This window comes from Polypterus senegalus, chromosome 13 (genome assembly GCF_016835505.1).
Source record: "Polypterus senegalus isolate Bchr_013 chromosome 13, ASM1683550v1, whole genome shotgun sequence".
NCBI classification, from domain to species: domain Eukaryota; kingdom Metazoa; phylum Chordata; class Cladistia; order Polypteriformes; family Polypteridae; genus Polypterus; species Polypterus senegalus.
Window position 1 is genome coordinate 47,204,651 of NC_053166.1, and position 27,510 is coordinate 47,232,160.

A 27,510-nucleotide genomic window follows, 5' to 3' on the forward strand; every position below is an offset into this window, starting at 1 on the left:
AATAGAGCATCTTTGGGATGTGGTGGAACGGGAGCTTCGTGCCCTGGATGTGCATCCCATAAATCTCAATCAACTGCAAGATGCTATCCTATCAATATGGGCCAACATTTCTAAAGAATGCTTTCAGCACCTTGTTGAATCAATGCCACGTAGAATTAAGGCAGTTCTGAAGGCGAAAGGGGGTCAAACACCGTATTAGTATGGTGTTCCTAATAATCCTTTAGGTGAGTGTATATCTACATATATCTACCTATATATATATACATATATATCTATATATACACATATATATCTATATATATCTATATATACATATATCTATATATATCTATACATATCTATATATACATATATCTACATATATCTATATCTATATACATATATCTATATCTATCCATCCATATATCTATATATATCTATATATCTATCTATATCTATATATCAAAATACCCGAGCTTGGCAGCGAGAAGTAAAAAGAAAAGGAAACATTTTAATAATAATGTAACATGATTGACAATGTAATTGTCTTGTCATTGTCATGAGTGTTGCTGGCATATATATATATATATATATATATATATATATATATATATATATATATATACATACATACATACATACATACATACACATGTACATATATACACACACCTACATACATGTGTACATATATACACACACACATATATATTATGGGGTGCCAAACAGGCAAATAAATTGATTTTGTGAATATATAAAGTCAGCGTCGGTATATATAAAGTCAAAACTTTTTTCTGAATATATAAAGTCAAAAGTTGAATATATAAAGTCGTCGCTGGAATATATAAAATCAAAACCTGAATATATAAAGTCAGCCGAATTTATAAAGTCATTCCTTATTATATAAAGTCAACATCGGAGTATATAAACTCATTCCTGAATATATAAAGTCTAAGTCAAAATCTATTGATTGAAACGACTCTGAACTGAACAAAAACGTATTCAGAAAAATAAATTAAAAAAACACTGTTCGGTTAATGTTTTGAAAATGATGCATGTGCCCTGCCCAGGATTGGTTCCTGCCTTGCGCCCATTGCGCCCAGTGTTGGCTGGGATTTGCTCCAGCAGACCCCCGTGACCCTGTGGTCGGATTCAAAGGGTTGGGAAATGGATGGATATTCCAGCGCTTACTTTATATATTCCAACGCTGACTTTATATATTTAAGCTTTGACTTTATATATTCTAGCGCTTACTTTATATATTCTGAAATATTCCAACGCTGTCTTTATATACTCAGGTTTTGACTTTATATATTCCGACAGTGACTTTATATAATCAAGTTTTGACTTTATATAGTTAAATGTAGTCATTATTGCATAACTTCTTTACCATAGAAATTTAAAGACTAAATTCAACTTCCATTCCTAACAAAGAAATTTCTGGTGACTAAATAGAACCTACTTATATCCAAATTCGAGCTATTGAGCGGTCACCTGCCTGCCTGAATAAGTCACCCTCCTTTCGCTTTTACTTTTTTACCGTTCATTTAATCATGGCTAGTGGCGGAAAAATTATAAAATGGAAGGAGGATTACACGGAGTATGGCTTTACCAAAACAATTATTGATGGCGAATCGATTATTCATAAAGCTTCAATTGGTGATCTGTTTTTCTGTGTTAACCTCATATTTTTTCATACTTCTTCTCAAACCAAGGGTGTGTGAGGGTAAAATGAATCGGGGAGTGCTGATCAATGTAATCGGTGTACCAGGAAATCATGCATTGACAGAAGTTCCCCTTTGCTAGTAATGCAATGTGTGATTAAATGCGTGATTTTTTAACGCGTTATGGAGCATATGCATCGAAGCTTCTCAGCTGTGCTTGTGCTAAGAAAAGGAAACATTTTAAAAATAACGTAACACGATTGTCAATGTAACCTTTTGTAAGTAGTGCCTGGAGGATTCAGTGTGGAGAAACTGTAGAGACAGCGTGTGTATTAACTTGTGGATTTTTCTGTGAGTATTTGGTGGCAGCGTCACAAAGTCGCTTCCATAACACTGAGTGCGTTAGCTGCAGAGCTCAGCTCAGAGCGAAATGAGGTGAATGGGAGGGGAGATGATGACGTGACTCCCCCCGCCTTAACTGTCAATCCCCCACAAACACAGTCTCTCGGAATTTGCATAAGCACAACCCTTCACCAATAATTTTAACTTAGTTACAAAGTGATCAAAACTCTCGTTTATATCCTGCGTCCTCCCATTAAACTTGTATCCCGCATTACCCGTGGGCATAACAAACCCCAGCGGCAGCCTGTCTATGAACTTAATTTAAACTTTAGGTTTACACCTTGCTTTGTTTCCGAAATAGCAGCACTCATGAATATGGTAGTATATGTCACTCGCTTGCTTCTTATTGTTTCGCTGCCTTCTCAATTATATAATGCATGATTTCTTCAGCGCTTTTTGGAGCTCTTCCTGGTTTTCTACGCACTGCGTTGACAGTCAGTTCACGTGATTACGTGGGAGGTGTGATGATGTCACACGAAACTCTGCCCCCCCACAGCTTTCGAGCTCAACTCCATTATAGTAAATGGAGAAAAATAGCTTCCAGTTATGACCATTACGCGTAGAATTTCGAAATGAAACCTGCCCAACTTTTGTAAGGAAGCTGTAAGGAATGAGCCTGCCACCTGCACGGGAACTTAGAGAATTAGTGATGAGTCAGTGAGTGAGTCAGTCAGTGTGGGCTTTGCCTTTTATTTGTATACAGTAGATATTGATTCCAGTATTGCTAGTAAACCTATGAAATCTGTGGATGATACTAATATTGGTAGACACTGAAGAGACAACAAAACAATTCAGAAAGCTTAGTCAGGCTTCAGAACTGGTGGACAAATAGATTTTAACATTGAAAAAGTGCAAAGTGCCACACGTGCGCAAAATGAACACTAATTAAATATACAAGATGGGAAACACTGTCTTATAGGAAGAAACTCTGAAAAGGATTTATTTATGGGTTTATGCTGACACAGCACTTTCCATCATCTAAGCAATGCACAGAATCAATTAAAAAAAATGTTAAAACTATAACATTAAAACTACTGAATATAAATCAAGAGATATCAGGCCTAGACTATATAATGCAATAGTGAGACCGCATCAGGTGCATTGTATGAAATTCTGGTCACCACACTACAAAAAAGATTTTGCAGGCCTAGAAGCTGTTCAGATGACAGCAACAAAGTGCATCCCAGAACTATAGGACATGTCGTACTCTAAAAAGACTCTTGTGAATTAAACCTGTTCAGTCTCAGGCGGATAAAACTGCGTGGGGACCTATTCCAGTTTGTACTTTTGTTTTTTTTCTAAATTCTCAAAGGCAATGATAAAGGAGATCCAGCAGAATTCTTTTAAACTAAACTGTGAATTACATACTACATACTCAAGGACACCAGTTCATTTAATTCAATGAGTTGTGGCATACTGGAACAAACTAAGGAGTCATGTAGTTGAACTGAAGCTCAGAAACTCTGAGAACTTTACTGGCGCTTTTCCACTGCATAGTACGGCACGACACGGTTCAGTTCAGCTCACTTTTGGGGCGTTTTCCACTGGGAACAGTACCTGGTCCTTTTTTTAGTACCACCTCAGCCGAGGTTCCAAGCGCCGAACCGTTACCAAAGCGCGGACGTGTAAACACTGCTGGTCACTCATTGGCCGGAGAAAATCGTCATTACTGCGTCACTGGCTATTCTTTTCTTTAAAGGTACACACACGCGGAAGTTTGTGTCCCGTCTCTCCATCGCTGGACGCAGTTTGTTGCATAAGTGGATGAATGTTTCTTCAGACATTCGAAAGTTCTCCAGCCACTGAGTGTTTGTAAAACCGGGAACAATCACATCCCACCACTCTGAAGCACGGTTAAATGTCCAGATGGTCTGTTGTGGCGACTTTTTTGCAAAATGTGGAAGATCTGTAATATACAGAATCAGCATTTTAATGTTACACTGGCAGTTAAGTTCATTTTATGCTTTGCAACAGTGATAAAAGTTAGCTAGTGACGTGCTTTTTAGATGCTTACCCTTGCACGTCGTCGAGCTAAAGTGTTGTCGTTGTCTGCGTGTTGTTGTAAAAGTTCCACGGTGTCACGGCAGTAGAGGCGGCGCAACTATAACGACACGTGAATAATCCCGCCCACTCTAAAGCGGTACTAAACTGCAGTCGAAACGCAAAACCGAGCCGCACTGAGCCGAACCAAGGTGAGCTGTACTGAACCGTGCTGTGCCGTACTATGCAGTGGAAAAGCGCCTTAAGAAGTGTCTGGATGACACAGTGGGACAGCTTAGCTTCTGGCTAAACAAACAGGTTTCATAGAATTGATTGTCTCCTTTTGTTTGTTAAATATGTTCTTATGCGCTTAAACAGATGCAAATACCCAAAGTAAATGTTAAAATAAAAAACTGAAACCTTAGCTAAAATGCCTCAACTATTCTCATATCACCTGCATGACAATATAAATTTGAACCAACAAATGGCCATAATGTTACCATGGCCTTACTGAACATTATATTCCAGCATGCAATAGCACAGCAAAACTGTAGTAGTGTTACACACATAGCAAAATGACTTTTTATCACAAAATTGTTTATTGACACTGCAAAAGATACTTAACAACTGAAAGGGCTGCAGGTGGCCTTAACCAGATTCTGCAAATGCTGCAGGTAAAAACAGATTTTTCATTCTGAACAAATATGCACTACTTCAAGAAACTGCAAGAGTACCATGAGTCTGCAATTTATACTCACCGAAACAGTAAAATAAAATGTGACTTATGCTTTTGATTGTCTTCTTGTTTGTCAGCATTCAAATATGCTGACAGACCTCAAAGCGGCAGTGGCAAACTGTAATTTCATTTGTTTTTTTTTTAAACTCCTTACCACTTCTACAACACAAAGAGTCTCTACCCTTCAGCGCTGGAGTCACTTTCTGTTGTTCCCATTCAGCTTGTACTGGTAAGTGAGTGGTTTAATTAAAAGAAAGAATGTGTTTCTAATTTGGAAATAGGCTAAGATGAAAAATTGCAAGAACAATTTGGTAATTGAACTTTGAAGTATAACTGGTACCTTCAATCTTGAATATCAAGCTTTTTGCTTAAATATCAGAGAAATACAAATTTCAGTTTGTTATACAACCTAATGATAGAGCTAAAATTTAGTTAGTTTAAACAGATGTTTTTCTACCCCTTTCAAACACAATGAATCCAATTCAAAATCACAGGGGTCGAAATCCCATCTTAAGAGAATTAAATGTGAAGTGAGAGCAGAAAGAAATCACACTTCCTCATTGGAATCCAATTTAACATCAGTAATCTACCTCGTCTTCAGGAGAGAAGATCACATCTCATTAGTCTTCTTCCCAAGATTTTTTTTTTTTTTAATAGAGAGATTGTAGGAAAACTAGGGTACTGCTGAAAACACAAATATGGCGAAAACTTGCAAACCCCAAAAACTCCCCCAGTCTGGAATTTAAACCCAATTCTTGAACCTCTGATGCATCATGATGCTGACCACTATTTTATTTAAATATATTCATTTGGCTGACACCTTTACCCAAAGCCACTTACAACATTTAAGAAACAACTGGTTACATTTCTTTTGTTTTTCCAATTGGAGTATGGACAGGTGAAGTGACTTTGCTCACTGTCACACTGACAGTAGTTCGATTTGAAACCCAAACGCTATACTGTTTCTTCGATTCCTATACAATTATTATGCTACACAACTTCATCACAAAAGTACACCAAGTACAAATGTGATCCACAGTTTTATGCAGAGAAACTAGAGTTCCAAACATTATATGTTGCTGTTTTTTTCCCAGCAAAAGACATTAAAATATTGCTGGAAATGTGGACTACTGATCAATATTAATATAAACAGCACACTGGTTTACACCCATTATTTTGTATTTGTGTGTATTATATTCCAACCACGCATCAGTGGAAAGAAATTTGCCAATAATCACCTATCAAGACGAGTTAAATTAAACAGCTAATTTCCAAATTACACTCAGAACTAAACACTCTTCCGTTTACTTGTATGCAATGGAAAAAGTCTGTACTTTCCCTAATACGAAATAGGCCTCGTAATACATGGCACGCTAAAATGCAAAACGCGAATTATAGTTTATGTTAAAAAAATAAAACGTTAGATTTTTCATATCCCTAACTTTAAACCAAACAAATAAAATGTAAAATGAAAATAGTGCCCTGTCAGCTATGAGGAAAAGCGAAAGCGGCCGACATCTCGAAATCTTGAGGATTGGTTTGAAGTTTTTTTTTTTTGTGTTGCCGATGTATTTAAATTTTTGAGATTCAAGAACCACCAACATTATATAACGCATTTGTATTTCAGCGGACTGTTTTTTCAACAAGAAGGAAACAACCCTGAGATAAAAAAAAAAAAAAAAAGTTGTGCCCGGCTTTCACAACAAAGAGGCCTGAAAAGCCCCGGTGTTTCCATTTGTCTCCTCCTGCCATCCCCTTCACCAGATACCGGTCACCGCGACTACTAGCAGTCCGCAAGTTTAGTAAACTTCCTCTCACCTGCTGGTATCTGCTGCTCTGCTCAGCCATTCTACTTTTCAGGGCTACAGACTGCTTCCGAGTACAACAGGAGTATAAAAAAATAACAATGATCAAGTGCTATAGCGTGTCTCTGTCCAAAACGCCCCCAAACACAGAAGTGGAGCGCCGGAATCTGCGTTTTTCCGTTCCGTTCCAATCTACCACCCGCTCCCTTCCTCCCAGTCTACCAAGCTGTGTTGTTTCTCTAATGGTTGTCAATATAGTAGTCAACACTGCAGCGCCACGCCGAGGCCGAGTGCAAAATGTGCAGACAACGCGAGAATGCAGGGAGCGCCGGACATGAAATGCGGGTGCCGTCTCCCTCTCTCTCTCGTTCGGAAGTCAGGGCTTAAAACGCAAACGAAAGTAACGCTTCGAGTTTGAACTTGACATACGGCGATTGCAGTCAGGAGTCATGCCTGGAGACATCTCTGCATGAATATGCAGGAGCGCAGGCACTCCAGGCAGTATGCAACTTGCAACTTGCAAAATGGCGGTGTAAGTATTTCCTTTAAGAACAACAATTAAGTGTGGATTTATTGCATGGTTGCCCAGCATGGTATACTTCAACTTTATGAATTAGCTCAACAGACAATTCTGGGAACCCAAAGAGATCCTGAAGGGTCAACATCACCTCACCTGGGGGCAGTTGTAGTGTAATTGAGGAATTTATTCCAAAAGCTATAAATAAAGAACGTAATACACCAGGCAATAATAATAATAAAAATAATAAAACTTTGCAATAATAACATTAATAAATAACATTAATATAGTGTTTTTCTTAGCTACTCATAATGCTTTGCATAGACAATGGGGAACCCACTTGAACTACTACCATTGTGCAGCATCCAGTACTGGCTTAAGGGTACATTGCGCCACTTTGCCCAACAAGACAAGTCCAAAACAGAGTTCCTCTTTTAGATCTGTAACTGAAACCGATAAAAGAGGAGGGGAGTCCCCCTCAGAGATTAGCACCTTCATGATCGTATATGCCACAACGTTTTATCACTGCAAGGCCAGTATCTATTTGCCCTATGCCTAGAGCCGGCCTGGCAACATCAACCTGGATGATATGATTGCAGCCATTCCTGCACCAGTACACTCACCATACGTTACATATTAGGTGGTGATGAAGTGAGAGGGATGGTTAGCCAATTAGAGACAGGGGATGAATAGGGGCCAGAATCGACAAGGATGTGGTGGGCAAATTTGGCCTGGACATTGTGGTACATCCTACTCTAGGGGTATCCAGTCTTTTTTACCACATGTACCCTATGGCAAGTTTTCAAAAGTCAATTTACCCCTACTCTGTTTTGTTCAGTAATTTGAGTTTATACTTCTACCATAATAACCACAATAAACCAAGGTGAAGTTTTATGATACTGTTTGTAACATTTTTCAAATAACAATAAAAATAATAATAGCATAACATAATAATCCTATTTTGCATATTTAACATCAACTAATGATAAGCAGATGCGAGTATACAAGAAATAAAACACACCTAAGTCGATGAGAACATATTAACCAGTGAAACTCTTGTTCTTCTTTTTTACCTATGATTTTGGATATTCTGGTGCAGTTGTTGAAAGTGCAAGTCTCATGTCATCTTTGGGAACTAATCATGATCTTCACAACTTCAGTTCTTTTAGGTTCTGGTTGGGAACCCATGCCTTATTCTATTCAAAAGATGCCCAGGGATCTTTTGTGACTGCAGAGAGTCAGGACCTAGGTTTGACATCTCATTTGAAGGACAGTGCCAATTTTTACAGTACAGTGTCCCTGTCACTGCACTGAGACATTGAGATCAACACACAACCACCCCCAATGGCCTCACCAGCATCACTACTAGCAGCAACTCAGCCTTTCTTGTTTGGTCTCCCATTCAAGTAATGGTCAGGCCTAAACATGCTTATCTTCGTGTGGATTACCTGTTGCAAATTACAGGTGGTATGGCTCTTGCCCAACCCAGATACAATATGTCTAAGTTTGTTGAAAAGCTCCAGCTTTCCATACAGTCCAGTCGGTAAATGGACTTCATTAGGAGGTGACATAACTGTCAAAATGTAACATTTCCAGCTGTGAACCTGCTTCACAGTCTGGTGTTTTAAAAGTCTTGTTACTCTACTCTTATTGGCATACTTTCACCTATGACCATGACTACTGTAACAAGGGATATTGAATGATGGCAAATGATTCATGAAATCAGAGACACCACCATTTAAAGGTCAGCCTATTTACTTCCATAATTATCTGAGTTTATGGATAAACCTCTAAAAGACTAGCTTGCAATTTTGATCAACTTTTTCTGAGGCAAATACATTTTTTTGGAGATTTTTTTTTATTTTGGCTAAGATTTTTTTGTTTTGTACTATGTTTGATCATTGGATGGACTGATTTTTCTGGACTACAGACTTTGTGTGTCTTCGACTATGCCTCATTTCCTGGGGTGGACTGGTGGCTCTGAGGCTAAGGATCTGTGCCGGCAATTGGAAGGTTGCCAGTTTGAGTCCCTTAAATGGCAGAAGTGACACTACTACGTTGGGCCCTTGTGCAAAGCCCTTAACCTGCATTTGCTTTGTCCTGGCTCTGACATTAATTAATCTGTATCCAAAACCGCAAGTAGGTCCACCAACTTTCAGGTAAAACTTGAGGGTTGGTGACAGGATTGGCACTCCAACCACAGTAAAAAAAACTCACACTGTTCCAGTGTGGTGCTGAGGTGTCACCGGCTACACTTGGGTCCCAATCCAGGTGGTTCATCATGGGTAGGTGTGGCAATACACTCTCAGTGCATGTGGATTACCTGTTGCAAATTACAGGTGGTATTGCTCTTGCCCAACTCAGATACAATATGTCTGGTAAGTTTGTTGAAAAGCTCCAGATTTCCATACAGTCCAGTCAGTAAATGGACTTCATTAGGAGGTGACATAACTTTCAAAGTGTAACATTTCCAGCTGTGAACCTGCTTCACAGTCTGGTGTTTTAAAAGTCTTGTTACTCTACTCTTATTGGCATACTTTCACCTATGGCCATGACTATTGTAACAAGGGATAGTGAAGGAACAATTGCACATCCTTCATCTTTCTGATGAAATATGGCGAATGAGTTGGGGGGCATGGAGGGAGGGGGTCTCAGCATTTCATTGACAAAACAAATATAACTCCCAGTGGACTCTAGCAGCTTATCATAGTCTCATGGCTTATCTATTAACCTTTTGCTTTACTCTTTTCTTATCCAGCTCACATTCAAGGAGAACACATCAGGTGCCAGTCTGATGTTTTAAAAACTTGGTCACTGTAGTCTTAGGTGTATACTTTGATTCAACTCTAAATCAAACTTAATCATTCTAAATAGGATAAAAATTTGCCATATCAAGGACTGGGGGCAGATTCAATTTTCAGTTGCTGTTATTAGCTTAACCCCACACACCTTTAACTACAGCCCACGACAAATTATGAGTTAATTAAAATGTTTGAGTAGTTTCTGGAAAATTGCATGTAAACTGTCTTACACATTTCTATATGATGAAAACATAACATAGAGGATATCACGCACCATATCCTTGTCACCATACTGAGAAATGAAGGACAGCTGTCCAAGGTTTTTTAATCTTGGGAGCTACCAGGTGCAATTGTTCAACCAAGGGAAAGTGTGGACAGCACTATCATGTCACAATCAATTATTACAAGCCACCAGTGTCTAAATCCATGCATGTTAAGTAAAGCTTCATCTGTAACATACAATTTGAAAAGTATAAGGTTAAAAAGCATGCACAGAGTATGTGTGGATATGTTTCATGCATACCATCACCCCCTTCCACAGACAGACATAAAGTGTGTTGGTGTAACCTGAGATTTTGATGACATGTTCATCCAGTGTGAAGGAAAATGGAGGTTTGTTTGGTCATGTACATTGCAAATAAATGGCAAAAATATCAGACAACAAGAAATAGAAAAGTAAATACTGTATAGGGTATTTTTCTGAGGCAAATGCATTTTTTTGGAGAGATTTTTTTATTTTTGGCTAAGATATTTTTGTTTTGTACTATGTTTGATCATTGGATGGACTGATTTTTCTGGGCTACAGACTTTGTGTGTCTTTGACTATGCCTCATTTCCTGGGATGGACTGGTGGCTCTGAGGCTAAGGATCTGTGCCGGCAATTGGAAGGTTGCCAGTTTGATTCCCTTAAATGGCAGAAGTGACTCTACTACGTTGGGCCCTTGTGCAAGGCCCTTAACCTGCATTTGCTTTGTCCTGGCTCTGACATTAATTAATCTGTATCCAAAACCGCAAGTAGGTCCACCAACTTTCAGGTAAAACTTGAGGGTTGGTAGCAGGATTGGCACTCCAATCACAGTAAAAAAAAAACTCACACTGTTCCAGTGTGGTGCTGGGGTGTCACCGGCTACACTTGGGTCCCAATCCAGGTGGTTCATCATGGGTAGGTGTGGCAATACGCTCTCAGTGCATGCTCCCAAATTCCTCCTCAGCCTCATTTCCTGGTCTTTTTCACTAAAATGCAGTCTTACTAATTTTTTGAGTCAGTATAGCAAGTAAACAGGGGAAACTCATGTTTTGGAACTTGTAGACAGAAGAGAGACAGGCTGACATGTCATGTTCTACATACCTCAATAGAATGAAAATAAGACAAAAAAAGATGGGGCAGAGGCTGAACTCACCATACCTGAAAAGCATTCATACAGCACCAGTGTGGTCAGGAGGCACTTTATTAGCTGTCAAAAAAGGGGTCAAGCCCACAATACTTTGGAAATATGAAACTGTTCTGGAAAGTTATTACAGAGCCATGTGGTTTGACATTCACTGCAATTTCTAGTCATGCAATCTGACATACTTAGTCATCAAGTTTGATATCACGTAAGACTATATGACTTTTAGTCACATCAGCTTTCGTCATAGTTAGGTTGTGAGTCAGTGGCTGTAAATAATCCAAAAACCTTCAGCTTTCAAGTCTCAAACCCTAGTCATTCCGCAATACTGCATACCTGCCTTCATTGTAATTTCCAAGGTTTCCAATGAATCTGTGGATGCCCATGTTTATGTTCAATGTCAAATTACATTTATTTCAACAGTATTTTGTTCTTTTTATTTTCCTTTTTTAAAATCCTACTACCTGTAGTTCACAGTTATCAGAGGCACATTTCTCCTCTTTGGTTTTCCAGAAGTGCATTTGATAGATACATTGAACATTCCTATGGACAGATTCTTCCAGTATTAGTTGAGGAAAGGTTGTGCCTCTCACTGAGCTCCCTGTTAATATTCTTAATTTATTCCGTAGAACACTTCACATTGGGGGACTGGTATTTTCCGTACGTCGCTTAAATCTTCCGAGATCAGATGCCTCATCTTGGATGAGTAAATGCCGGTGAAACTCATCCGGGATAAGTCGGTTTTTCAAACGCAGCCGTGTAGTAGATTAATCTAGCTGGATCTAATCATCCAAGATGATTGAAAAGCCCATATATTAAGGTGACCATCCGTCCCCGTTTTCCAGGGACAGTCTCCGTTTTCGGACAACTGTCCCCACTCAGAAACATGTCCCCGGTTTAAGATTTCGTCCCCGGTTTCAGCTGGTTCATTTTTTTGAATGTATCTCATCACCAGGATAATCTAAACTCGGCGCGCATGCGCGGTGTTTTGACGGAGGTTATGCTTTACCGCATAATGCAACTTTGGCGAAAAATCACGTGACAAGCTTTCACGTACAGTAGTCTACGCTCCTCTAGCCCATCCCCACGCCCCGCCACAACCTTCATTCCCTGGATTGGACCAAAAAATTCTGGTCACCTTACATATACTGTATATTGAGTCTAGAAAACATGATCAGCAAGTCTTTGATAGGCTGTAAGAAAATGACGAAAGGACGGGCGCATTTTTGCTCACACAAGCGGAGCAGAACCTTTTATTCGAAGGATATGTAGAATTTCAAGATTTAATATGCACAAGGGGTAACACTGCAAAAGCAGCCCAAACCAGAAAAGACGGCTGGCAAAACGTGGCCGACAAATTATACGCGTAAGTAGTGTGCACTGTTTCATTTCCTATGTGTCAGATTAATTACTATTTAATATGTCATAATTCCAGATCAAACGTGAGCACAAGGAGAATATGGGAACAGGTTAAATTGAAGTACAAGAATATACTTCAATATTGATAATATACTAGTAAATATTGATATATAACTATTTAAAGAATTGTTTACATAAAGAATCATATATAATAATCTGACACAGTGGGTTAAAAGTCCCACTCACATTCATGGACATACTCTTGACCTCATCCTCTCTTATGGAGTTGATATTACTGATGTTATTGTCTCTGACTATATGCTCTCTGATCACAAGCCTGTTTTATTTTCCATGTGTCTTCCTAGCCTTCCTTATGTTTCTTCTAAAGTGACATCTCTGACTAGGGTATATTCACCTCAGTTTAGTGTTAATTTTAGTCAGTGTTTTACAAAGCTTTGCTCTCATCTACTGTTGGATTCTCCATTATCAGACTTGGATGCAGACAAACATCTCAGTCTGTTACAAAATACCTGGCTTGATGTAATGAATGAAACTGCTCCTTTTAAACCTCTTAAGCTCAAACCTAAATCTGAAGTGTGGCATTCTGCAGAGACTCGGCTACTAAGGCAGATTTGTAGAAAGGCTGAGCGTAAGTGGAAAAAAGACAGGTTACACATTTCTCTACAGCTGTTCAAAGATAGTCTATCGGCTTATCAGAGAGCTGCCAAATCAGCTAAGGCAACCTATTTTTCTAATTTAATTTTGCATAATCAGTCTAGACCTAAGGTCATGTTTTCTGTTATTAATTCTGTTGTCAATCCCCCGCTACACACAGTGTCAGTTGCTTCTGTTGCCCTTTGTGAAAGCTTCTCGAGATTTTTTATAGACAAAGTAAGTAAACCTGGTCTGGGAGCCCATATCTTCTCTACCAAGCAGCCTGCACTCAAAGATACTATTGTTAAACTGAAGCCATCCTCCTCTCCATATGACGCTATCCATCCTAGATTTTTAATACAAATCATTGATTCGATCGGACCGGGCCTAGCGTCCTTTTTTAATAAGTGCCTCTCAACAGGCGTGGTTCCTTCTAATTTGAAAGTGGCTACTGTTACTCCCCTCCTCAAGAAGCCTTCACTCGATTTGTCAGTTTTAAAAAACTATCGCCCTATCTCGGTCCTACCGTTTCTTTCTAAGGTTTTGGAAAAGATTGTGTTTTTCCAACTTCAATCTTTTCTTGCTTTAAACAATTTGTTTGAGCATTTTCAATCTGGTTTCAAGGCGGCCCACAGTACCGAATCAGCCCTCTTGAGAGTGTTAAATGACATCTTTTTAGCCACTGATACAGGGGATTCTGTGGTCCTTGTTCTATTAGATTTATCAGCTGCCTTCGACACTATTAATCATTCTATATTACTAAATAGACTAGAGTCCTGGGTGTGTCTTTCTGGCACAGTTTTAAAATGGTTTCAGTCATTTTTATCTGATAGGAAATACGTGGTTAGGCTAGGAGACTTCTCCTCCTCGACGTCCTCTCTCTCCTGTGGTCTTCCTCAAGGCTCTGTGTTGTCTCCCACTTTATTTTCTATGTATATGCTACCTCTAGGCTCTATTTTTAGAAAACATGGGGTATCATTTCACCTTTATGCTGATGACACACAAATTTATTTACCTTTTAAGAAAAATGATCCCCTGGCTATGAATGCCTTGTTATCTTGTTTAGATGAAGTTAAATCTTGGCTATGTCAAAATTTCTTATCTTTAAATGAAGAGAAGACTGAGGTGATAGTGTTTGGCCCTTCTGAACATATGAAGGCCCCGGAATTTGACCTGGGACCTTTATCAGCTTTCAGGTCTTCACAGGTTCGAAATCTGGGTGTCCTGTTAGATGACTCATTAAAACTTGACAAACAAGTCTCTGCCATGATCGGATCTAGCTTTTATCAGCTTCGCACGCTTGCAAAAATTAAACCTTATCTCACTGACAAGACCCTGGAGATGGCCATACATGCTTTTATTACATCTCAACTCGACTATTGCAACTCTCTTTATTATGGAATCTCCAAATCCCAAATTGCCCGTCTTCAATTGGTCCAGAACGCAGCTGCTAAATTTCTTTTAAAAAAGAAAAAAATGGATCATGTGACTCTGCTTCTGAAGTCCCTTCATTAGTTGCCTGTTCAATTCAGAATACATTTTAAAATCTTATTATTTGTTTTTAAAACACTACACCAACAAGCACCCATCTATTTATCTGAATTACTTCACCAATATACCCGCCTGAGAAGTTTGAGATCCAGTGATCAGAACCTTCTTTTAATTCCACACTCCAGACTCAAGCGTAGAGGTGACCATGCTTTCTCGGTAATTGGGCCTCGTCTTTGGAATGATCTGCCTATTGAAATCCGAATGGCTCCTAGTCTGACTATTTTTAAATCTATTTTAAAAACACATCTGTTTTCTCTGGCTTACTAGGCTTTATTTTGCCTACCTAGATGTGTGTATGTGTAGATATATGTATATGTATAGATATATTTATACAAATTATTTTTATGTGTTTCTGCTGTGCTTCTTTTGGTTAAATCGTATATTTCTATTTTATGTTGATGTTTCTAAATGTACAGCACTTTGGTCAGTCGTGTGGCTGTTGTAAATGTGCTATATAAATAAACTAAACCTAAACCTATAATATTAAAAAAAACAGCTTTAAAGCTAACAAGAAGGCATACAAGCAAAAAACAGGTGGAGGTCCACGCGGTCCAGACCTAACCCCTGAAAAGTTGGCTCTCCAGCAAAATGCCCATCGCCCTGTTTCTGCGGGCATTCCAGGGGGAAGCTCCTCCTCAGAACCAGTGGCAGGATGCAGTGGTCACTTCATTTCAGGTAAAGGATGGTCATGGCATATATTTGTCCTCAATGTGTGCCATTTTATGTTCTATATAGCCCTCTTTTTTGTTGGGCCAGTTGCAGGGAATGTCATATCCCTAAGAACCTGTGTCTGACCAATGAGATATTGACGAAGGTCAAATATTTGATGAAGACACTGTGTCTGATTATTCATCAGGAGGTGAGGTACATTTTTCAAATAATGTTTGATCAAACTCCACTCTGATCAGTCCCATGTGCCCCAATCACATTTGGAAATCCTGGGTAATGAGAATGTTAGGCTGATTGTGAGATTCTTTATGGAACTCTGGGTGTTTTTGCCTGTGTATCTGCAATGGCATGAAACGCCTCTTTTATTGTCTGCACATGCAGGTGTCCAGAAAAAACTATGAAAACCCGAAGGAAATATTTCAGAGCCAAACAGACTTTACGAATTGCCTGGCAAACTGCACTTTTAGATAGATTTTCCGCATCGCCTACAGTATATAAAAAGTGCTGCTTGCAAAAAACCTCAAAGCAATGCATACTGTTTGTGTGGTTGTGAGAGCCCGACTTCACCGAGTTTGACTTCGAATATAAGGTATTAATAAATCTTTGAGGTACAATATTTCCCCCGGCTAAAGCGGTATCTTTCGAAAAGAACTTCCTTTGGGAGCAATAAAGGATCTTGCCGATCGTGCAAGACCCTCTTCTATATGAAATTCTCTTCTTTTAATTTGCGAAGCGATATCAATTGGTCGCTCATTCATGAACGGCGAAGCCTTGACTGAATGACTTCCATGCACGGACACTGATTAAGTGTGTGAGCTGATCCTTGTTTACATAGAACAAACATTTAGATGTGCTGCTATGACAATACATCCTATAAGAGTTATGAAAAACCGACAGATCCAGGATCAGGCCAAATCTTCAACAATTACATCCGGCTAAACGAGTAATCCACGTACGAAAAATACCCCTGATCTTAAATGCTTCTGAGAAAAGTTTTATTCTGTTATAATCATATCCCTATGCAGTCTGTTTTAGACATAGCTCAAATTTCCTAGACAGGTAAAGTATCGAAGTATAAGTTGCAAAGGTGTACATTGAATAAGTTGTTCTTATTATTGATTTGTGATTTCTATATATTGTTGTGTGCTGAATTCAGAAATGGAAACATTTTTTCTCCATTAGGTAACATTTTTTCTAAACAAAGTGCATTTTTTAGCTGTTAATTTTATTTTTCTTATTGTTTTTCAAGCTAGAAATAATTAAATGTAAATATTTTATTTTAATGATAATTAGTTTGAATTAATTTTTTTCTAAAATTATATTCTATGTTTCAAACAAAACTGTTATTTTATTTAGTAATAAGGTTAGAATATAGCTGGAATAGGAGGAGAAGAAGGTGGTTGGGAGCATGCGCTGATTACAGCGTGTTGCTGCACCCACCACATGATGAACCACCCGGATTAGAACCCAAGTGCAGCCATACAGTAGGTGACACCTCAGCACGACAGTGGAACAGGCCATCCAAAAAATGTTGTAGAGCACAATTAAAAAGCAAAAACTTATTACAACCAGTACAACTTTCTCTAGGTCCCAAAACAGAGAAAGAAGAGGAGGTTTAATTTGATATATGATATATTTTGTCAATCCCCATTTGCAGCCTATTTCAAGAAAGTTAAATTCTTGATTTATTGCAGTGATGTAAATGGCCCAGTGTGGAAATACGGCAGAGATTGCAATGCAGAAGAATTATGATTATTTATAGACTCATCTTTAAAAAAGCCTAAAGGAGGACTTCTTCATAACAGCAATCTATACCTGTTTCTCATTTATGTGCATTTAAAAGAAACCTATAAGAACTCTGAAAATCTTGATCACAGTCGCCTCATATATGGGGAACTGAAAGTTCTGTGTATCTTATTGAGTCAGCAATTGGTGAATACACAATTCCCACGTTTTCTGTGAATGGGACATCAGAGCCAAGAATTGACGTTGGGTTCAGAAGGAATGACCAGCTATAGAAGAGCTACATCTTGGTGCCAAAATCATCATCAGACCTGGCTTGATGGGTCCAGATAAAGAGCCACTGCTTATTATTAAGCTTGGTTTAATGAAGCAGTTTGTCAAAGACCTGTTAAAAGATGTATTTGGGAGAAAAGTTGTCTGAGGATAAATTGAAAGAAAACATTTTTGTCAGAACTGATATTAGAAAATTGATTTCTGATGCAGAATATGATGGTGCAATGAACAACCTGAAACAAGAGGTTTGGTTTTCATTCTAAGAAGTAATTTTGTTTTTAGGTAACAATAAAGATCCATGATAACAAAATGGTGAAAATCATCTGGTTTCGTTTAAGGAATTGGGTTGCAACACAAGTCTCTAAAGTTCTCTTTTTGGATTCGTATTTTGAATTTTCCCATTCAAACTTTGGAGTGGTAAGTGAAGAAAGTGTGAAAGATTCAATCAGCAGGTACCAAGAAGGATGGGGTGTTTGTATGATGAATGAATGCTGCTGGAACACACTAGAAAAAGTGTGCAAATGAACAGGCTACCAAATGGGTTCAAATAAAACTGAGAAGTGGCAAAAACCAGAGAAGTTACATGTAAGTCAGTGAATATGTATTGTTATTTTCTTTATATATTGTGGAAGCCGACCCAGACACAGACAGGTAGACATCGTTTAAGCACCCAACCCACGTTTATTTACACAGTACTATTTACAAAGTGACAGCACACAACCCAGTACCCCGCACCAAACACCCCCAGTCCAGGCCTCTCACAAAGCCTTTGTCTTCAGTTCCGCCTCCACTCCTTTCCTCCAAGCTCTGTCCTCTTCCACTCGACTCCGGCCATCGAATGGCTTTTATGTCCACCCGGACGTGCTCCAGGTTCCTTCCAATGAGCTCCTGCAGGCACTCCCTGTGGTGGAAGTGCTGGCTGTGCACCCGGAAGCCCTCCGGGTGCCCCTGGTCTTCTTCCCTCCAGCACTTCTGGGTGTGGCGGACCCTGGCGGTGACCATGGGCCCCGATAGGGTTAAGCATCCATGCTCCTTTCCCGTGGTCCCCATAGCCACCAGGCCGGTCACCCCCTCATGGTCTGGAGGAGGCGCTATCCCTCCTCCGGTCCTTCCGGGCATCCCGGCTGGGTACCACCCCCAGCCTCTCACCACAATATATGTTTAAAAATATTAGATTGAATCAATATTTTCAAGTTGAACTGATTTAGAACAATATTGTATATATGAACAAATGGACTCATTGCTTACATTTTAGTTAAATTTCTTTTTAAATGTGATGGAAACATTTTAAGTATATTTTTATTATGTTAAAGAATAAAAATAACTATTCACAAAAGTAATTTTTTCATGAGTTTAATTTTGCAGACTTGTGTTTATTATTGGCTATCACCAATTTATATTTTGAACTGTTTCTTTGTTTCATCTTTGTTTTAACGTGTTCTTCTTGTATGGTCCCTTGTTATTAAATTCATTTCCATACCAGTCATTGGGACCTAGTGGTTAGAGCACTTGACTGTAAAACATAAGGCTGTCAGTTCTTTCTCCATCATTGATTCCATCTGTGAGCCTGAGAAAATCTTTGTTCAAGCACTCATACTTACTTATCAAGCAGCATGAGATGGCATTTGCTAGTGCTATATAACAAGGTCTATTTATAGGTGTGTTTCTCTCATCTGCATATAATTGATCTTTTAAGTGTATGTGGTTTTATTGTAAATAAAAAAGACAAAAACGGCACAAATTAAAAGGCATCTGCATATGTCATAATGGAGGAGACTCACGCCTTACAGATATTTGATAAGAACTGGATACGTTGTTCCAATATGCTTCTGATTATAGTGGTGGCAGACAATCTCCACCTCATACAGGCTAAATGAAAGTTTAACTCGTTCATTAGGTGATGTCAGAAAGCAGAGAGTATACAGAGCAAACTCAAACTCTGGACTGACTCCAATGAAAATGCTCCCCTTGGGCTTGATTCCATTCTTCCAGCTGAACTGCAGGGCCATGATGTGCTTGTTCCCATCAGGCTGGCAGAGAGAAAAATAGAAATGCTTAATACTTGCTTGTAATGCTAAAGAAAGAAATCAACAAAGGTCATTCACAAACAGCCCCATGGGGCTTAGCTGGAGACAGAGGTGCAGGTGAAATGCTCAGGTAGGTAAATTAAGTCAAGCAGAGCAGGCTTAATGAAGGTAGCAATAAAAAGAGTTACAGTTAAATTGACAGACGTCCAAGTTTATCTCTTTAATTTTCATCTAAATCAGCAGCTCCCTTTTCCAACGCACTATAGCTTTAGTGAAGATTAAGCAAAGCAACACTACCTGAGTACTGGAATTGTAACATGCTAGTACTCAGTCCTGCCACATTTTGAAAAAAAGAATCTAATAAAACTGGACCATATTTCGTTGCAAGGAAACTAAAGCCTTTCCTTTTGTTTTTGTACATGGCATGATTACATTAGCATTGAAAGTGCTGATGAACCCCGGCTACTGAGTGATACATAAATTGCCTCAAAATGAAGATGTGTTGCTTAAATTCATCCAGAGCAGGGTGTCAGTAAGGTGCATCCTTAGTTCTAGACTGTCACCCTTTGGGTTTTGTCTTCCGCTGCTCCACTTCTACGTATTAACTGGCCCGTCTCAGACTGTGAAACCAAGAAAATCAAATCTTTCTGTGTGTGCTAACCTGAATGTTATTTTACATAAAATGCACCGTGTTCCCCATCAGTTGAGATGAATCACCACCAACTGGTCAATTTTGAAGCTATAATGTTACTTCTAGTAATTTTAATTCAATTCCAAAGAGAGGTATAGGTAAGTAAATCAAAAGAGCATTAATAGACAAATTCTAAATGAATGTGCAGAAACGGAATGCATGTACAGTAAATAAAGAGATGACTAACATAAAAAAACAATGGAACAACTACACAATCCAATGCATTGTGCTAATTTAGTTTATTCTGGCTATGATTAGTTTTTCGTTATTTGGTGCTAGCTTGTTTATTTAGGCAACGAAACGTGGAAAATTAATTTTTTACTTTCATTTTTCATTGTATAACACAATATGTATGAGTTCATTTTAACACAATTTTTCTGAAATACAGCTGATACATGGATAGTCCAGTGGATTTAAATGTTAATTTAGAACATTGGTGAAGCAAGCACGATTAGAAACGGGAAATACAATAAAATGAAAAAGCATGTGGGTGTTTCACCCCTTGGTGAAACATGTGTGAGTAGAAATGGGCATTGTCAGTCCATTCGGTTAAACTGGGGGTGGTGGTGAGGAGATGGGTTATAGCTTGTGCAAGTAGGTGAAGATGGGTCTGACTGCAGCCTGTAGTACCTATGACGTAAGTCAGGTAATTCTCACACCATCAGTCACAAAATGCCCTTTGAGTCAGATAACCCTCACACAACCCTAATCTTAGCCCTAGTGTAACTGGGCATGCAATGGGCATTTCGTGTCTGACGTTGTGTGTGCTTCATGATGTTGACGCATTATGCGACTGACCTCATAGGTAATGCAGGCTGCACTTGTTGAGTCGCTTTTTTTTATTCCATGTGTTGCAATCCGCAGCTCAAAGATGGTAACCTATAACCCAGTAGTTGAGAAACTCTGATTCAGAAGACTGGGATGTAACAAAATTTCATGCAGAAGCGAAAAGAATAGTCAATGCCCAGGTGTAATGGTGTTTAAAATGGGGAGTTTTTTCAGTTTATTAAGTAAAACTCATTTAATTTGTGTGTTTTATTTTAAACAAGATGTAGCTTTAAAGTGAACACATTGTGTGACAAAGACTATAATTATGCTATAGGGCTTATAAAGGAAAACTAGCATTGCTTTTCATTGTAGGTATTTAACCAAGAGTTTGGCACATAGGTTTGGAGAAAGTGAAATGCAGGCAGAGGACAAGCAGTGCTGACAAGCAGGCGATTTAGCTTAACAATACTGTCAGGGCCAGCCGAAGGGGTCCAGGAGGGACAGATACAGTATTCGACGGGCTAGTGAGAAAGGTCAAAGTTTGGGGAAGATATTTTGGGCCAGGTATGAGATCCATTTGAAAAGGAATCCACTAAATCGGTTATTCTTTTGAACCAACAGATTAAAGGAAATGAAAATACTGTATATTTTAACACAGTATTGAACTCTGGGAAGCAAACCGCCATGCTAATACAGAGAATTCTGTGTGAAATACGCAGTTATGCTGTCTAAGGAGGAACGCTCAAGTGAACCAAGGCTGCTTTATTATGGCTCATCTTTTTAAGGAATTAAGAAGAACGGACATGTCTCTCTTGTGATTTTACTGAGGCAAAGCTGTCTGCTTTCAGACATAGATTTGAACCATTAAGGTTGTATATAGGTTGAATATTTCCTCACTGAAACTCGTCTTGTTTATTGATATCATCTGCATGCTGTGTGCTTGTTCAAGTGATTTGTTATTTATCTAGCACTTTCAAGGTTGTTGGGCTAATAATTTAGGCATGTCCAGTATGAATGTGTCTAACCATAAAAAAAGAGCCTTTGAAATATAAGTGCCTTTTGTGGACACTTTGACACTACAAAACCCTGACTGACATCAGAACGTGTATTAAGTCAAAAGTACTGATCGCCTAAACCAGGGGTGGGCAGTGTCAGTCCTGGAGGGCCACAGGGGCTGCAGGTTTTCATTCCAACCCAATTACTTAATTAGAAACCAGCCCTTGCCAGTCTCAGACCTTATTTAATTTTATGGCTTGTTAGGCTGCAATGTAAGCTTCTCATATCGTAGATTTTTTCCTTTCCAAAGATATCATACAAATGATTTGAAGCCTAAAATAGATAATTTGAAATTTGTCACATTTTATATTAAGTATTTTATTAAATGACACAGTGTGAACACACAAAGATGTAAATAGAAACAAGTTGGATGGAGAGCTGCTGGCTGCTTTGTTATTTACATCTTATTGCTAATAAGGAGCCATTAAAACAGTGATTGCAGCTTGTTACGATTGAAATAAGCAATTAAGGGTGGGGGACCTTAACAAGCGAGACCACTAAAATAAAGTAGAAAAATGCCACTTAAGCAGTAAGTGCTTCATCAACAATAACTGACTTCTCATTAAGAAATTGGGTCAGAACAAAAACCTGCAGTCACTGCGGCTCTCCAGGACTAACATTGCCCACCCCTGGCCTAAACCAAAATTTAAATTCAAAAAGAAGCACAGTCCAGAGGCATAACAGTAATCTCTTATCCTTTACCTCACTAAGGCTGCATTTGCAAAATAAAAAAAAAAACTTGAACTACGACCAACATTTTTTGTCATTGCCAACAATAATATGATGAGGTCCATGAAAATATCACAGAAAACAGTGACGCTCACAAGTAAAATTGTATAGAAAATGATACTGTCATTATGTCACAAATGAAGTTAAATGAAATACAATTAGAATAATAACACCCGACACCTCCAAAAAAGAATACAGAATGATCCCAGCAGGTCCTTAATAGCCACCTGACCTATGAGAAAAGGTTACTACTTATGTAGAGGGGTAGGTTGTATTTTAATTTCTTCATGTTTTCCCTTTTTATCAGTTCATGGTGTGTTTTATTTTGTAATCACTCCTTGGCATTATTCACCAGGAGGGTGCACACCATTTCTATTAAATATAATAACCCACTGTATCTTCATTTTTCAACCTTCTGTGCTGCCACTATTTTTTTCTCTCTCTTTTGGCTATTCATTGTATATATTCACCTGTGTATGGTTCAGGGTGCCATATTGGACTCATCATATAATTGAGAACCATCTTTCTAGTCAGAATTTCAGGATATCCACAATCCTTGCACTCATTTGGAACAAACTTATCTTTACTGGTGTTGGGATTTGGTTTATATTTATATTTTTATATCAGGTAACACTTTAGGCACTGCAAAAATGCATCAATTACTCATTTACTATTATGTAACAAGCACTTCTTTGGGTCTTCATATCGCGTACAAAGCATCAGTCAAGTTTTTATTCATCTCTGCAATGTGACCTACTAACAAGTCTTCACTTTGGAGTGGTCTGAGGTGGCTTAACTGAGAGACGTTCTCTTGATATTACATATTTATTATAAGACTTGTGAATCCTTCATAATAAGAAGTAATTTTACAATCATGTCAATACTCCACACTACACAGTGATAAATAACCTCTCTACTGATGTTTTATAAGTGTTATGAAGGCCAACAAGTCTTTCTTACATAATATTAAATTAGTAATAGATGCATCTTTGCAGAACCTAAAGTTTTACTTTATATGCTTTTCTCCATGAAGTTCTGAGCTCATTTTCATTTTTTCATTTTCATTTTGGGTCACAGAATGCAAATATGAGGTTTGTTTTTGGATTTTCTGCTCACTTTAGTAGTTATAAAATATTATGACCATTTCATACGGTGTTTTTTTATTTTCACAATTGTCAACATTTTGCGCTCCCGTCATTAGGGAAGCCTCACACATTACTAGACATGGGTTCTAAGAGGTCATGACCTGCTGGTAATGATGCAGTGAGTTAAAAGGGTGCAAGGATTTGACTTTCTTATTTGAGTTCCTTGATTCAATACCCCTCTTCAAATCGCACTTTTCAAATAACTTTCAGTTTTAATTGTACCCTTGTTTTTTGACGTTTGTATTTAAATTTTTGGTAATGATTTTCGTCTCCCGTTTTGGTTTTGTTGTTCATATATTACTGACCTCCCGGTTTCAACCCTTTTTAAATGTCTGTCTCCTGTTTTTCTCTCAAACTACTATCTGTATACAGACATAACAACTGGTAATTCTAGACCTCTTTCTGCAAAGGGTCTTTTTACCTCATCATCTCCTTTCATACTGTTGACCACACCAGGCTCCTAAACCACCTAAACTATTCTGGGCTTACTAGAATGTGCCACTCCTCAATGTCAGTCACATCAGCTGATGAAGGTCACGTAAATCCTCAAAAATGATCACTGACACAAGTAAACCACTTCTTCAGGGAGCTCAAATGGAGTTCAAGAAGCTCAAACCTCTCAAGATATCTGTTCCTACAACTGAATTTAGAGCCAAGCTTGGTAAAAACAATTCATTAGATTACTGCAGTTCATTGTCAAAGGCCTCTCTCCTCCTAGTATAAACAGATTACAACAGGTTTAGTATTATACTGCTTAAAGTCTAATACAGAGGCCTAATATCATGAAAGTATCATCCCTCAACTAACTCAGCTTTGCTTTTTGCATAATAATATATTAAACTCTGACAATGACTTAAAAACTGCTCATTCCAATACCCCAGATTATTTGTGACAGTCCTTTGCCTCTTATTCATGTGGCTGGCACCTCTGAGTCTGGCGCTGGCTTTCTCACTGTTACAATGACTTCTTGTACAGCTCTCAGGAGAACAGACTTTTAGCTTAGGTAACTCCTACCCTCTCTGTAAGACTCAGACCTTGCTGACATTCAAGTCATGCGTGAAAATCCACCTTATTTCTCTTGTATTCTGGATTTGTAATTGACTCTGCTGTCTATTTATTGTCACGTGTTATCACTTTTTGCTTAATTATGTGAAGTTTTGTCCTGTAATTCGTTGGGTATTCAATGTGTGCTTTGCCTTGTGACTTTAAATTGGTTCTGTCACACACATGAGCATGGGAGGCAGCTAAAGGGCTTGAATGAGAGTAATTCTGAGCCAGACCGGGAGGTGGCGGAGTACACTAACTCTTTTTCTCGCTTTTCTGTAGACCATTCACAGGAAATTCCACCTGGCACTGATGACATCATTCCTGGTTCTGGCCCCTTTAACGTCACTTCTGGGTGCGGGCCTATGGATGAAGACCCTTCCTGTTCCTGCATTCTTTGATGTCACTTCCTATACTGGCCTTTAAAGCCGCCACCTTTCCTCCATCCCGTCAGTTCTGTTCTGGACTCCAATCTGTACACATCAGTACAAACCTCAAAACCATTTTGTAGCCAGGGAATAATATACAGGTGGCTGCTCCAAGCTTTTCTGTGGCTTTTTTTGATTTTTGTGACAGTTCTTATATTTGCTTTGTAAAGCATATTGTGATAGTGTGTTCTGAGAAAAGGGACATCATAATTAATTGTAGTACAACTGCAATGGCATTCGTATTTATATCTGTCCTAACAAGCAAAAGACATTCAATTAAATGGAGAGAAAGCAAGGTTAGGAGCAGCGCATTGCCGCACCTACCACATGACAAACCAACTCAGGATCCCAGATTAGGACCTGAGTGCAGCCATGTAACGGGTGACACCTCAGCACCACAATAGTTCAGATGAAATGGAACCAGTGTGAGGTTTTTTATGGTGGCTGGAGTGCCAATTCTGCCAGCAACCCCCAAGTTTTTCCCTACAGGTTGGAGGGCCTACATTCAGGGCTGGATGCAGATTAACGTCAAACCCAGGATGGAGCGATTGCTGGTTTAGGGCCTTGCTCAAGGGCTCAACAGAGCAGAGTCTGTCTTGGCATTTATAGGATTTGAACCGGCAACCTTCTGATTACCAATGCAGATCCCTAGCCTCAGAGCCACCACTCCGCCTAGTTAAATGGAGAAAGATAAAAAAGGAAATAAGATGCCATAATACTAGGCACCACGCTCAGTAGAGAACAACAGTACAATATAAAAGACAATATACTCTAATGGGAATAATGTCAGCATAATGTCAATGATAACAATGTACAGAATGTTATTCAGTAGGCCTCAATGTTGACTTAGTTTGTGAGCAGAGGTCAACAACAAACTGTTCAACTAACCTAAAGAGCCCAAAGAAGCCGGCCACCTCTATGGACACTTAGGGAGTGAATCAGGTCAATCCAGTGCAGTCGGGCATGTTCATCAAGGCTGACTGAGGTGCAGCACCCTCCCAAATTTCTGATTATCCCTATAGGTAATAGATTGAGTTTGCTTTAGAGCACAAAATTTCAGTGTCCCGGGCAGACCTCAATCAGATCTTAAAATATATCTTGTTTTGCAAATCAGCACTGTTTGATCTTCAGAAGCAGAATATTCTTTCACTGCACTGTGTCCTGTGAGGTAGATTCTGCCCAAACCCAGGACTACCCAACCCTAGCCAAGAACACCTGAGACTGCCGTGTTGCTCATACGTTTTGGTAAGTAAAAGGTAAGACATGATACTCTGTCTTCTTATACATGTGGCATGAACTCAAAACAATTCCATCTTTTCATATTCTGTATCCTATAATAGTATTTGCTTTTTAAAGAAGTTTGTGAGAGGACTTCTTTTGAAAGGTTCTGCAGGTTCAGTGAGTTGCTTAATCTGTCCTCTTGAGATCAAAGATGTGATATGGCCCAAGAAAGCAATTTACTTTATGCAATCAGAATCAGATGTTTCAATCCATAGAGTTGGACATCATTTATAATTAGTAATGAAAGTCCATGGCAGGTTTCCACATAGGACACCAGCTCCACTGTACGTGCATTCTACACAAAAACATCTAAATGAAACGCATGGGTGATTTCAAAGGAGGGCACATTTGGATGGCATCCTTTCAGATTAATAGAAACTACTGAAAACATGACGTCATGTGTTGTAAAATCAAAACTTCATTACGTGCCTACACTGGCCTCCTAACTTTTCATTTTTAATTTTATTATGGCCTTTAAAATCCATAAAAAAATAAGTAGAGACTTGATAATGTCATTATGATTGAGGCATGATAAAGATAACAGGGAAAAGAGCAGGTGTCATGCATTGTGTTCTTACAGTAGGGGACTTAGCGTTGACATTATAGCCCTTGTAGTCAATGTGACCAAGTTTCTCTTGCATGTAGAGCTGAATCCAGTTATGGAAGCCAATGACTGTCCGTCCTCCTCTGGTCTCTCCCACAAACACATGCTCAAAGCCTGAAGAGTCGGGCCTGTAAGATCCAGTTAGAGCACAATGAGATTAGCCTGGCGGAGGACTGAGTGCATACATTAGACAAAGTATTGATACTGGCTTCTGGA

General features: G+C 38.8%; 2 protein-coding genes across 2 annotated transcripts in view; both read right to left on the minus strand.

Annotated features, from left to right (window-relative positions):
* The window catches only part of LOC120541891 (NEDD4 family-interacting protein 1), a 39,828-nt gene extending 33,030 nt beyond the window's left edge, over window positions 1–6,798 (minus strand). The window contains exon 1 of the mRNA XM_039773843.1: window positions 6,580–6,798. Within this exon, the coding sequence (XP_039629777.1) occupies window positions 6,580–6,609 (30 nt within the window). The 5' untranslated portion in view covers window positions 6,610–6,798. The remainder of the gene's footprint in view (window positions 1–6,579) is intronic.
* Window positions 6,799–19,047: 12,249 nt separating this feature from the next.
* The window catches only part of endou2 (endonuclease, polyU-specific 2), a 29,802-nt gene continuing 21,339 nt past the window's right edge, over window positions 19,048–27,510 (minus strand). The window contains exons 6-7 of the mRNA XM_039773844.1: window positions 27,269–27,422; window positions 19,048–19,551 (exon numbers count right to left, since the gene is read on the minus strand). Of these exons, the coding sequence (XP_039629778.1) occupies window positions 19,306–19,551; window positions 27,269–27,422 (400 nt within the window). The 3' untranslated portion in view covers window positions 19,048–19,305. The remainder of the gene's footprint in view (window positions 19,552–27,268; window positions 27,423–27,510) is intronic.